Consider the following 14,927-nt stretch of genomic DNA (forward strand, 5'->3'; position numbering starts at 1 on the left):
AACTGTTGTCAACATAACAGTGGAGTGCCATGTCTCTGGCTCGCTATATTTTGGTAGCCGCAGTAAAAGCAGCAGCAGTGATGGTGTTTGTGTGGTAACTGATTCATATTTTACTCAAGTCTGTTTTTCAAACCTGACTCACCGATGTTAAAACGCTGTTGCTTGAATGCAGATGCTTTTGAATTTGTGGCCGAGATGTTCCAAAAGTTCTGGTAGTTACTGGAGGAGGCCACAACTTTTCACGCTGTACCAATTTGGCACCGAGATCAGAAGCACCGCAAGCTGACCGCAATGACAGTGAGCCCCCGGGTTTGAAGTTCTATCTAGATGGCACCAAAGCTGATAAAACAACCGTGTCTCCTGCAGGATCATGTGACACGAGCCAGGTGGCCACGTCCTTCCTCGCTGTTTGAACTTGTTGTCTAGCTATCCGTGTCCCAAACCTTTTCACCAAACATTTTATTCACGCGAATGTGATCACTGGCTCATTTGTATTTATTTGCGTCATTCGCGTGAACTTTTTTCCACCGCAAGGAGAATTTATTTCCGCCGTTTCCTTCCATTATCAACCATGGCTGACCTAACAACCGTTGCTGGCTTGTACCTGTCGTAGAAGTCTCAGATACGGTGGAAAACCAAACGCCGCCGTATCTGGATCCATGGCATAATCTGGAGGTGCACAGAGCTGGGTGAATTTCACCGCCTTCTCCAGGAACTGCGCCTGTTTTTTGGTGGTACTGGAGGCTGACAAGGGCCCAGTTCGATGACCTGTTGGCTAGGATTGGTGCCAGGATATCACGGATGGACACCAACTACAGGTGTCAGGACCGTTGATGTCAGTGACGTCACTGACGCCAGGGGAATCTCAACGCTAACACGTCACGTGAATTTGCCGCGCATGTTGAATATTTTCAACTTGCGCGTAGATGCGAATATGCAAAATTCGCGTCATTCGCATCGCCCAGCAAGGATACAAGCGAATTTGCATCTAATCGCCTCCCTACATAGACTTTACATGTAAATATCGTGCGAAAAATTTGCGTCACGTTTGGTGTGAACACACCTTTCGAGCTTATTTCTCTGGCACAGTGTTGGCTCTGTTGGATCATCTGACTGTGTGAAGTCAGAGGTGGAAAACAGGGAAACACACATATCATCGTCTATACGGTTGTGTTTGCATCTTCAATGTATTTTGATGAACAATAATCACTCAGTTTTGCTAAAAGGTTTTTGAACTCACTTGAGGAATTTCTTTGGCCTTTTTGCTTCACCAAAAAGGTCAAATCTTCGAACGAAAAGTGATGGAGAGCTCTTTAACTCACCTTGCTGGCCAGCCTCTTCAGCTGCCGTTTCTTGCCCGACCGTTGTCTTCGTTTCCAGACAGTGGCAACGTGGCAGATACCAGCTGTAGCTGGTTACAACCCTGCGCTACATCGCCTTTACCGCCATCCTCTGATGAGAATGCAGCGCTGAGTAGTCTTGTATATTCACACCAAACCAAATGATGAACAGGTCAACGTTCCTTTTTGCAACGTACTGAAATTCACTTAAAACTCACATGATGATCGAATGGAAACATAACTAATGTGTGGTTTAAGCATGTTAAGTTTTGTCCCTGAGTCCAGCATCTCCTTCCCTCTGATGCTTTAGAACCTTTGCTTCTTTACATGTCAAGCAACATAGTTTTTAAGTAAGTATTTGAAAGTATTTTACCTGTTTCCATGTTTTAAGGTGAGCTTGGTAGATGGACCGACTTTATTTTATATTACCTTTTATAATTTTAGCTTCTCTGAGCGGTGTAGAGGCAGCTTGTTTTCACATTTCCAATTCATACGCCGATAAAACACCATTGTGGGAGAATCTTTAAATGAACTTCGTGAATAAAAAAACATTTCAGCATTTTATTCATTTCAGTGAATAAAAACCTATTTCCTCAGGCCCTTATTATCCTTTTGGAGCAAAGGCCACCGATGAACAGTTACCCTTTTGGTCTTATTCTCAGTCCAGTTTTATTTTTTGTTGTTTGTTCGTTAAGTCAGCAGCCAGATATGCTTTGCTAATGCTTGACCCTCTCTCTGTGTTTCTTGTTGTTGTGTTGTTCTTTGGATTCCTGCTTGACAAAGTAAGGGTGGGTGGAGACAAAAAAAAACACTCCGAGGACAGAACTTTTAAATAAAACAATCATTTTTGCCCTGAAGATCATTCATATTGAATCCTGATTTAAAATTGAGATTTTGACATCCCTACGACCGTGTGTCGACTCAGACAGCCTCACTCGCAGCTCTTCACCCATTGAGCCCCCACGTGATTAAATTCACACACACACACACACACACACACACACACACACACACACACACACACACACACACACACACGCATGCTGCTGAGCAGCTGTTTATAGTGTAGCCCACCAGAAGAAGATTCTCTATTTTTTAACAGCGTTAAATCATATTTGCGGGCTTCCCGCCTGCACTTAGCATTAAAAATAAGATATCAAAAATACACAGGGCTTTAATTTGGGCCGTGTGTACTTTTTAGACACATTCTGCCTTAGGTTTTCTAGTGTGTGAAGAGTTAAATCACAATAATCAGAACATGACATAAACAATTACTCACAAGCAGCAAGGTCTGTGTGTTCTTGGTCTATATGATTTGTTCCTGTTTCTCTAGTGTGGTTCCTATTATTCCATCTATTGGCACTCTGGTTTTGATGTTGAGTGAGAGTGTACATATTTTTTCATTCTTTTCACTCCTCTGCTGGTGAAGTCAGCTTATGAGAAGCAGGGATAAAGTCTGAATGAGCACGATCGCCCCTTGTGGAACAAGCCAGTCCAGTCCAGAAAGTTACGCTATGGGAATCTGTTAATATTTGATGCTGATTTTTAAAAGCTTTGGTGCAATGGTGGCTGTTGGACTCAGCACTTTGCCAAGTGCTGATTTGTGCTGCTGAAGCATTTTACAGCTTAATATACAAGCATAATGAAATAGAGTAACACGGCATCAGTGCTGTTGACTCAGTTAGAACTTCCACTGTCATATTACATAACTAGAGATGTGCAGGTGATGAGATGCGGCAAGTTTTATTGAGGAAGTTCTCACAGTCACATCTCTAAAAGTGTACGCAACCCTGACATGTACAGATTTGCTTCAAACGACTTGCTCTGTGGACTCGACTGAGGAAAATCTTGACACAGTTTCAAAATCAGTCAAACTGAAGCAATCAGACATAATTAAACCTATTGAAACTTTGTATTATATAATATTATTTAAAGTATAATAAGTATAATAATAATAATAATAATAATAATCCATTTTCTATGGCTTAGAAAAAGTGCAATTTTGAGCAGAAGACCACTTGACACCCATATAATAATAGTTAGGTGCACACAAGAGGCAGGTTTGTGAAAAAATCATAAGCCATTGTCTGAACTTGCAGTATTTCACATGTTTTGTTTCATGTGTTTCATTGTGAGGGTTTGCCTGGTGAAGAGCTGGCTCCCAGATGTTGCAAATGAAGTGAATATCTGACATTTAGACGACGTGCAGGAGCTTCCTTTGCAGATTTGAATTCTGCTTTTCTAAGTTCGACTCTTAAGCACATCTGCACCAAATTTTAAGACGTATCGTAAGAGTTTTTTCTTTCATGTACTAAACATTGCAGTTGGACATTCAAGTCCCTTCGTCTCTTGGTACTTTGCTACTTGGATGTTTGAGCTTTACTGTAATTGCCCTCTCATAGACTGGACTTTGCTGGCTTGGCACGCATGACATCATGTGACCAGTTTGAAAGCGCCTGATCCAGTACACCAGTGAAACAACTGTTTTGTGGAAACTTGAAGCCAAGTTTGCCAAGTAGTTCAATATTTAAGACACAAGAAAGAAGTAGGGGGAGAAATATAAGCATATGCACAGAATCTAAACCTATTGCGGGAATCGCAAGATTTTTTTTTTTCATTTTTCACTTGAAAATATGTAAAAGCAGGGCGGCATGGTGGTGCAGTAGTTGGCACTGTTGCCTCACAGCAAGAGGGTTGTAGGTTTTAAATCCATCAGCCAGCCAGGGACTTTCTATGTGGTGTCTGCATGTTCTACCTATGTCTGCGTGGGTTCTCTCTGGTTATTCCAGCTTCCTCCTACATGCCAAAAACATGCATACTGGGTTAATTAGAGACTCTAAATTGAGCATATGAGTGGTTGTCTGTCTCTATGTGGACCTGCGATGGACTGGCAACCTGTCCAGGGTGTACCTCGCCCCTCACTCTATGACAGCAGGAATAGGTTCCAGCCCTCCTGCGACCCTGAAACAGGATAAGTGGTCTACCATGGATCTAATATGCAAAAGCCGCTAAACATTGGCTGCAAGCCATTATTTTACCATCTGATGGCGTGCTACATGTAAGCATGTCTACGGGAGCCAACTGACAGACAGGAGTCCACATTATGCGAGCCATAGAGAGATAGATAAACCGTGGAAATTCAGATATTGTATGGATGAATGAGAGAAAAAGAGCCACAATGCGAGATTCAATCCTGAACAGCCTCTTTAACTGCATCATTACGGTCATAATTCCTTCTGATTTAACTGCCCTAAAGGAATTAATCTTTAATATATATATATGTATGTATGGGAGCGTATCCGTATGTGATGTACCTGAACAGACCCAGAGACGTGCCACTGATAGCAGTGTCATGATCTGAAGCAGATGCAATGCATCATAATTACTGCTGCACTTTACACTGCTCACTCCCTCTCGTAGGTCTGAAACACATTTGTGCCCCCACAGTGATTATGACACTCATCATGATGAAAGTGATAGTGAGTGTTTGCATCCTGTAGACATAGTCAGCATTGCATCATGTCTCTGATGCATGAGGACAACAAATTATTTTTTTAGATGGCGGCAAAGCTTGCATGACTTATGAGTTTGCCTTAGCGCTTCTCAGCCAACAGACAGACGGGGAGACAGACAGGCACACAAACCCAACCTAAACCAAAACAAAATCAGTCAAACTCAGCGCTAAACACCTGTTATATTTGCTAGGATAATCAGACAGCAGCCAAAGCATTATCTCCTACATCCACCATCTTGTCAGAAGTACTAAAATATTCACTGACAAAATAAATAAAAAGGAAATAATTTAGCAAGAACATAAAAGGTTACAAACATTTTTCCTCTCCAGTTCAAACGGTACACAATGAATCCTCTTAAATTTCATGATAAGACACAGTGAGGAAATACATATGAAATTCTAAGTCAATCAGAACCAGAGCAAAGCCCCCCTCAAGGCAAATTTAACCAAACACAATATTCAAAAAAACAACAACTTTTCTGGGGGGGTTTTAAACAGATCTTCCCCCAAATTTGCTGTACTTTTCCCTGCCCCATGCTACACCTTCCCAACAGTTTTTGTTGATTCTAGCAAGACAAACAGAAACACGGCCTCTTCTGGGTGGGAACGAAAACGAAACAAATACTTCCCAGGATTAAACAAAATATTTCATTAGATTCTCCTGAAATATGACCTCATGTGTTACTGGGAACAACTGACATCCAAGCAGAGAGTTGATTTCGACTGTGTTTCACGGCAGCTTATGAACACTGACTCTCTGTGTCCTTCCAGAGGGAGAGACTGCGGAACATAGAGAGGATCTGCAACCTGCTGAGGAAGGTAAGAGGTGAAGGAGGATTCTCCTGCCGTTGCTGTGGTTGTTCAAATGATCAGTGGCGTGAATGAAGAGGAACTTCAAATGGAGAAAATCTTCCAAATAAGATCCACTTTGCAGACTCCACCTTAGTTGCACCTCATATTTAATTTTATCAAGAGGAGTTTTTGTTGCATTTATGTGTAATTTGAATTTACAAAATGTTGCATGTCTAATTACAGGAGTCCCCTTGTCTGTTGTTTGTTGTTGTCTTTTAATGCAGAAGGTCATGAGGAATTATTTTTTAGATTTTACAGTCACATCTTTTACAGGTCTGGTATGAGTAGTTGGGCTTCGTTATCAGTTTGTGATTTGCACACCGATGCTTCTTCTGTCTTGTGTCATTTTGGATTGACATCAAAGGTGAGACAGAGAGTGAGAGCTGCTGTGCTCTACAGAGAGCTGTGTGTGTGTGTGTGTGTTTGTGTGTGTGCGCGCGCTGACAGTTTGCCCTGAGGATGCAGTGTGAGGATGAGGCGAGGTCCCCTTGCAGCTTGGACGTGACATCTGTTTCTCTCCCTCTACCTCTCTGTGACTACATGTTTCATGCACGTGTGCTCACAAACGCTTGTGTTTGTGTTTGTGTATGTGTGTGTGTGTGTTTATGCAGGGAGTTGATTGGTTGAACAGTGTGGCATCCCCTCACACAGAGATAAATACCCAAATGCATGAACACACAAAGCACAGTGTTTGTCCAGATGAACTGTCCTTGCAGCTGTGACCTATTGTGCAGAGATGATTGCAGGTGGCTGCATTCAAGGCAGAATTTTGCAATTTAAATGTACCCCCTGCAGTGACCACTGTTTGAGGGGCGGGGCCATTGATTTTGTAGCATCACTAAACCTCCTCTGTGGTCTCTGACTTTGAGCTGAAACACTGTGACTGTCATCTCAATCAGTGCAGTGCCCAAATCCGATATGTCTGTCCTCCTGTCATCTTTGACCTCTGACTGCTTTGATCACCACATACATAAATACAGACAGACGGCATCAAAGCGCTCTGGAATCTTGTCTGTCATCTCAGACCCCCTTAGACTTCAAACTCGCTGCGGCACTTCCTTGAGGCACACACCAACTTTGATATTTATTGGTTACCATGTCAGAGTCATTTTTGATGAAGCAAAGGGAAAATGTTGAATGATGGAAATGTTTTTGTTTTTTTGTTTTTTTTTTTATTAGTCAGTGGCTAACACAATGGTAGCAATGATCCTATCCACAGAAATACCGCTCAATCCATCAGGTCACTCCTTGACTAGAACTGGACCACATTTGATTGAAATATTACAAGGCACATAAATGTAGAAAAAAACAAACAAAAGACAGTCGTAAGGAGAGAACCATGCTGACACATAAATACGCAAAAAGTTTTCGGCTACAGATTTTGTGTCGCTGGACTGTTGATGAGTCTGTAGGGCATAAATGGCTGGTTGAAGTCATACCTCTGTAGCAGTGCCAGTGAGAGCTCAGCAGGGTAGTCTTTGTGAAGCCTGAATTTATGGTAGAGCAGTTGTCTTGGATCACATTAACTGAAGTGGCTGGTGACTATATATATCAATACACAGTCCAAAGTTATCTTGATGCCTGAGGCCTTTGACAAGCAACATTATCTAGTCCCTCTCGCACTCTAAGCAAAGAGAGGACGTACCTGCCAAGAGTCTCGAGTGACTGTTTTTCTTCTTCAAACATCAAGTCCATTGCAAGCGATGTCTGAGGTATATTTTCACTCTGTTGCATACTGTGCCTGTCAGCGCGGCTGCCTGTGGCTCTGACGCATGCAGGAAGATGATGTGCTGCATTGTGAAGGGTTTTTCCTCCCTTCTCCAGAGCGCTCCTTTCCTCCACTGAGCTATTCAGTTTGTTCCAGCTGGCATAGTGACAGCCTGGTGATCCTGTCTGATTTGGGTAAAAGCTTTGGCTGCGATTTCTTTACGTTGGCATACCTTCGGGATAGTTTTCACGACACGTACACTTAACACATGCAGGCATATGGACATGTGCCATTGTTATTCTCTGTGGAGTGTTTTGGGTTTGCTGGGGATTTTGGAAGTAAAGCCATGCAGATGACAATAGCTTAAAAAGAGATATTTTATTCTATAGGTGTGTGTGTGTGTGTGTGTGTGTGTGTGTGTGTGTGTGTGTGTATGTGTGTGTGTTTGACTCATTAGATGTGTAGTCTTGTGGCTTGAGGCAATGAGCCAGAGTGTTGTCACAGCAACTGAGCAAACCTGAGTGTACTCATTAACACTTTTCTTTTATTTTTGAGCATCTCTTGCCCCTTTTCCACTTTCTCTTCCTCTCTTTGGATCTCTCTCTCTCTCTCTCTCTCTCTTTCTCTCTCTCTGATTATCAAATCAGTGGTTTTAAAAGCAGAGAACAATCTTCCCATTGTCATGCAGAGACGTAGCTTCTCAGGCTCTGAATGTGTGAAATCAAATGCTTCCTGTTGGGGATACTTTCTCTTTGATGTTACAGCAGAGTCGTTCTCAAAATTGACACCGTGTGCAACTTTTCTGTCATTTTGAATCATTGAAATTACGTTTCAACACATCTCTGGCTCGCAAAGAAAACCTCAGATTTTTTTCCCTGTTAAAAGGGTTTTCTATGGAGTTTTTCCTCAGTCGGTGTGAGGGTCTGAGGGCAGAGGATGTTGTTATGATGCCATGTAAGGCCCTTTGAGACAAACTGTGAAAACGGGCTCTACAAATAAAACTGCCTTGCCTTGCCTTGCCTCCATGGTCCGTGATGTGGTGTGACTGCCCACTTGTTTCCTCATCATAAAATCCTCAAATGTTGTCTCGCACGCAGAAAGGGACTTTGTAGGTGCTGAAAACATCAGTGTGTAACTACTCGTCATTGCTGGTATGTGTGCACTTATGATTCATGTTGGACACAAATACCTCTCATGTTTTTAAAAATATATACTACTACTACGACTACTACTACTACTACTACAGTATCACCTTTCAAAAACAGGTCAAAGTGCTTCACAACTTCAAAAACAACAATATTATGGCAATGGTAATTACTTTTAAGTAGACTGCACTTTTGAAACATGAAAAAGAAGAACCGGACAGAATTTTAGTAACCGAGCACACGATTGGCTTCAAATAAAATTATTCTTTTTTCATGAAAATAGAGCTTCTTTTAAGAGGGTTGGATGTGGGTAGAATGTTGCTCTTTTTAGATCGTGTTTGAGCTCATTTTCTTGGCTCTTTTCAGTTCATATCTCAGCACACAGTTAAACGCTCATTCCTGAGTTTTCACGACTTAAAAATCAAACAAGTCGGCGAAACTAAATGTTCCCTCATACTTTTGTTTTATTTTTTTGTAGTCAAATGAAAGGAACAATTTTGCAGTGCCACAGTCATTTGTTGTTGTTGTTGTTGTTGTTTTTTTTAAGTTCGGCACATTTTGGGTCTTTGTTGCACTGAGACTAGCTGCTTTGATCATGGCACAGTTCCAGCAACTTTAAGTGTGTAGATTTCTAAAGTTGTCATCTTTGACGAACATCAGACACAAAACTGATCAAAACTCTCTGGAAGCCTCCTCATTCATTTTAAATTAGTGTACCTCAATGTCTGATTCTCTTAGTCGGTGTGTTTAATGTGGATGTGTGTTCTTTTTGAATTATCACTCTGCTTATTTTCCCTTTTCGTACTTGTTTATCTTTTATTTTCAATTCTGTTACGGTCACTGTTGTGTTGTGATGCATCCCGTGACACGTTCTTAAGTCTTGGGATTAAAGAAAGAATGGTCCTACTGTACCATGTAGCTGCAACATTACAATTCCTACATTTATATGGTTTTTAAAACCTAACCAAAAATTGGATTGCAAAAAAAAAAAGCACTGTTGTCATTGTCACTATTATATAAACAAGTGTCCACATTCTGTCCTCAGTGTGTGTGTGTACGCACAACCTGACAGATAGCGAACAAGCGCCAAGAGAAACTCTGATTAAAGTTGAAGGTCCTTTTCTGAGGTCTTCGTTCTCATGAAACAGTTTTATTGTAAAACTGAAATGATTCAAGGAAATAATGACCAGCTCCTGTATTGTCATCAAAATGACATCATATATTCCAAGAAATGCTAATACAAATAGCTGTAATTGTTAATTAGCATTAGCACAATTACATGTAAATAAAATAACCATTTATCCAATATTTCAAAAATGCACTACAGGAATCTGTGTATGAACAGAAGTAACTAGAAATGTGAATGATTTCTTAGGCACAAACAGCAGGAGGAAACAAGATAATAGCTGGAGCTGCAAGCCGACTGCACGGCATGGAGAAGCTACGCTTTTCCTGATCAGGGTGACTAAAACTTCTTTTCAAAATAAAAGCTTGAATTAAACACAAGGTAATGAGCTACTCTTAAATGCTGGTGGGAAGAGGACAGCAATACAAAAATAGGCAAAGCTCACACAGAACATGACAGTCCACATCCGTATTATATTATTGTGTGTTTAGCATCTCTGAAAGATTCAGAGCCCTGAATCTGTTGCTCACAGCAGTATAGATTTCTGCAGCCCCTCATCCTGATCATTTTGGAGGATTTGCCCACATGTGGTGGATCTACTCCAACAGATTTAGTCCCAGGTTATCTTTCTCCTCCGACCATGCAGTTGGCCCTCTGAACATTTTCTACTAAAGTTTATTTGCTCTTGTGATCAACAGTGATGTCTTGATGCTTCATCCCCTGCACGATGTTGCACAAATCTGATGACTAACAGCGGGAATTCACAGGTTGTAGTTGCCACGGTGATAAGTAAATGTGAAGAATGTTTGAATAAAGTCAACTCATTGGTTAATTGACAAATGGCCTTCGGAAAGGGCTGAGACAGGATGGAGCAATGTTGTTGCTAACTCACCACTCTGTCAGTGTGAGCAACAAAAATCTCACGCACTGTCAGAATGTTTCAAAATAAAACGCCCAGAGTAAGCATAGATGCTTTTATTTTAAAGGCAGGATCACAACACTGCCTTTATCTCTAATGAAGTCAAAAGGAAGGAAGCCCAATGCCATTCCATTTCTTGTACTGATTTTCTCCATAGGAGCAATCATTTGTGTAGCACTAAAACGCTTTGTTTGTAGAGTTTTACAAAGAATAGCGTGGTGGATTAAATATTAATCGCCATGCTTATTAATTGTTGTGTGCCTTTTGCATCCATACAAAGATAAACAGGCTTGATATTTGCTAAATGTGTTGTTTATCTGCCACAAGAAGTTGTTGACAAATGTATTATTAGTCAAATTAATTGGTAAACAATTATAATGAACAATTAAGTGTTTTTTACTTGATTAGTATTTGAGCTGCTCCACCCATCATCTACTCTATATAGTCCATCCTCTTCAGGTTCAAAGGTGGGGCTGGAGTCTATCCCAGCTGTCAATGGCTGAGAGGGGGGTCTCCCTGGGCAGATCGCCTGTCACACAGAGACAGGCAACAGTTCACACCTAGCGATTTTTGGTGTGTGTAAGGAAGCCGGAGCGCGTGCGCGCGCGCACACACACACTCACACACACACACACACACACACACACACACACACACACACACACACACACACACACACACACACACACACACAGACTCAAAGAAGGCTCATTTAACTTTTAATTTTGGATTCAGTGTATTAGATTTCACACTCCTCCCTCTGGAGCCAGAAGTCTTTTATAGAGTTCCTCTTCAAAGGATGCAACTGCATGGTCAACAATTTCTAAGAAAATATCAGCGCTAACAACATTTTCATCTACGCAACAAATTGTCTGCACATTCAAATCCTTCATTTCTCTTATTTATCTGTGTCACACAGCTTCACCGTCATCCAAAATCAATTAAAAACACATTAGTGAGTCATACCGTTTCGCTTGGAGACACGTTCTTTCATTACCATGAACACACACACAGGAGATTATTTTCACTCACACGCTGCTGGAGCACAAAGTACGCATAAATCTCTTCCTGAAAATAATGGGTTTTTTTACTCCTGGGTAAAGAATGAATGAAAGCTGCAGCGCCCTGTTGTTCTAAAGACATGGATGTATTCTAAAATATGACATCACTGTATGTCATCACTAATACTTCAGTTCATGTATTTTAAAACTAAGGGTGAACTCATAATCTGATCACACAGGTCAGATCCAAAAACCAGGTCTGATCAGGATCTTGGTCCTTCAGCACTAAGGTTAAAATGACTAACAGCGTCACTAACATTGGGTATATTATAGTTTTCTTCAAAATACATTAAAGTACAACACAAATTGAAAAACTCTTATTTAATTGCCCAATATGCAATGTCACATAAAATGAATAAAAAGGTACCATGGGGGACCCTATAAAATGGCTCTAAAATGATTGAAAAAACAGATAATCATTAAGAAGAAATTCCCAGACCAAAAAAAAGAAAAAAATTGACCTGGGAGCTTAAATGACAAGAATGACATGACAAGAATTGTGTGAATGACAATCACCCGATGTTAGTGTTCTAGGGTTCATCACACGCAGTCCTCCTCATGCTGTTTTTAGTTCAGGCAAGTGAAAACAGACTAAAATTGAACCTTTTTTTTTCTGGTGAACCTCAATGCTCAATGATAAAATGTCTTCCAGATCGCAATTTGATAGCACATGAGCACACGAAAGCACAGGTGTAGATGCGACCGCGACCCGCTGAGGATGGATTGCGATCAATCGGCCAAACCGCATTCAGAAGTGGTCCTGGATGCACAGTGACAACGTTCAACTGTGGTGTAAATGCAAATGCATCTCAAATCCACTGTGGGCTGAAACATGTCACTGATGTGATGGAAAATTCTGGAGGGGGAGGGGTTACTGACCACGGGCAGCGATGATGAAACTTTGAATGACGGAAAATGCCTCCTGAAAAACTAATGTCGTTGCTCGACAGCGACCTCCGAGTCCAACAAACCTCCAAAATGCAGTTTTAGATGCATGCGGTGCTCATGAAAAACAGAAGGGATAAAGTACGGAAGCTTGAACTGTCAAAATAAAAAGCAACACCTTCCATTGTGCTCTCCTCTGCTTCCATTGGTATGCCAGTTGTTGATTGGATTGCAATGATTTGGATTGCATTGGGGGGGGGGGGGTGGAGCCTATCCCAGCGACTCTGGGGTGAGAAGCATGGTTCACCCTGGACAGGTCGCCAGTGGTTTCAGTCTCATTCAGCTAATTTGAATCGTCAAAATCTGGAAAAATGATAGGTTTTGCCTCAGTGTCATTTTCATGTCACTATATTTATGTGAGACTGCATCACCATTGACAGTGTGGAGCTCATAATGGGGAGCTGACATACGTAATGTGTTTCATTGTCTGGAACTGTTGTGAGCCCTGGAAAAATAAACCCCACACCCTTTAATCCCCAACAGAATTAATATTATAGTCAGCTTTTGGTGTGTTGCAACTTTTGTCAAATCAAGTTTATTCTATGTACTAATGAGAACATAAAGGAACACGACTAAACCCCTTAGTGAACATTACTATTTTTCTGTCTGAATTTGGTTTGGCTTAAACAGCATTTTCTATGACAATGACAATTAATTTCACATATTATGTCTAAAGTAAGATTAGCTGTAAAATGACTTAACGCACCCAAACAAAATTATCAACAACATCCAGCATGGGTGACTGTTTTATTTCCTACATGTGTTCCTTCATGCGGGAACGGTATAAATCTCTGTCAGTCACAGTAATGAGCTTATATGCAAACTACAGCGATTCTGTGGTCCCACACAGTTACCAGGAAGAAAGTACTTAGATGTGGAGGGAAAGGTGGAGGAAGGGGAGCTGGGAGGAGGTAAGCGGTAGCAGGGAGAGTGGAGGGGAGGAGATGGAGGGAGTCAAGAGGGAGGAAATGGGAGGGAAGGGAAACCAACAAGAAAACAGCAGTGACTACGTGGGTAACGTGGAAGCCGATCCTTGTTTAAAATTCTTAAACATACAGATGTTCTTTAGATAAAAAAATGAAAAGAAAATAGATCTTTGCGTGTTCCATTAATGATTTATTTTTGAAACCATGAATAAGTGTGTGTCGTAGAAGAATGGATACAATGACACGTATGAACACATCAAAGATACATACGATGTGGTGTCACATTGCATTAGTTTACACGTGTCAGGTTAAGAATGGACAGGTACAGAAATTTAGAATTAACGACTAAATAGGTATTTGTGGATTTGATTACTGTGGATTGATATTTGCAACCAGATGCAATCTAGAACAGTTCTATATATACACAGTATATACATATATATCTATATCTATATATATATATCTATATCTATATCTATATCTATATATATATATATATATATATATATATATATATATAAATTCTTTGCAGTTTCAAACATAATGAATAACTTTTATGGAGCCAGTCAACTGGATCTGGAACTACTGGTTATAATACAATGCCCACGCTGACCATCAGCTACCATCCATCCATCCATCCGGAATGGAACCCGGAACCTTCTTGCTGTGAGGCGACAGTGCTGACCACTGGACCACCGTGCCGTCTCATCAGCTACTTAAAACTTAATATTTAAAATAAAATCCCCCCCCAAAAAATATCTATAGATTTATAAAATATCACAGTGGCTGGCAATCAGCAGATCCATGCTATCAGAGAGCACCAGGCCTCAGCCACGGCACTCCCACTGAAACAGTGGCACAGGCAGAAGTGAACAAAGCAGCATGTTACAAATGCACATTGAAGCAGTCATACTCAAGTGTTAAATCAATCAATACAGGCTGTTCTCATTCACTCTGTTCTATAATCTAATTTATTAATGGCTTTAAGATGTTGTACTTTTACCCACCATTTGTCAAAACTATCTCAAAATACTGTATTTTCTACTGAGAATAAAAGGAATGTCTAGGATTTTGTTTAGGTTCTTGCTGCAGGCGCTTGCACAGTTGTATTGATCTTGACAGTTTTTATAATGATCAAAAAATGTGCGTAACTCTTTATGAATTTGAACGCTTTTTTTTTCGAGAACACATTCATCAGCAACATCTCCAAAATGACCGTCCACAAAGAAAATGATGGCTAAAAAGTACGTATTTTACCTGTGACAGATTCTAAACTCAAATACACAGGAAAAACCTCATATCCCAGAGTTCTCCTATCATTATTTCTGAAGAGTAAGCCTCCAAAATGCCGGCTGAACAGACTCTGCACCTGCTGGTGTGTGAGAGCTGGG

At 40.8% G+C, this 14,927-nt stretch overlaps 1 protein-coding gene across 5 annotated transcripts in view; it reads left to right on the plus strand.

Annotated features, from left to right (window-relative positions):
• Positions 1-14,927, plus strand: part of cnih3 (cornichon family AMPA receptor auxiliary protein 3) — a 97,892-nt gene that overhangs the window by 34,140 nt on the left and 48,825 nt on the right. For all 5 annotated transcript variants that reach the window (XR_015110617.1, XM_086189679.1, XM_086189678.1 and 2 more), the window contains exon 3: positions 5,626-5,673. Coding sequence is in view for 4 of the 5 variants with exons in the window: in XM_086189679.1 (XP_086045805.1) it covers positions 5,626-5,673 (48 nt within the window). In the remaining variant the exon portion in view is untranslated. The remainder of the gene's footprint in view (positions 1-5,625; positions 5,674-14,927) is intronic.

Source organism: Aulostomus chinensis, chromosome 20 (assembly GCF_037954235.1).
Source record: "Aulostomus chinensis isolate RoL2024-O1b breed Wild chromosome 20, RoL_Achi_v1.0, whole genome shotgun sequence".
Lineage (NCBI taxonomy): Eukaryota > Metazoa > Chordata > Actinopteri > Syngnathiformes > Aulostomidae > Aulostomus > Aulostomus chinensis.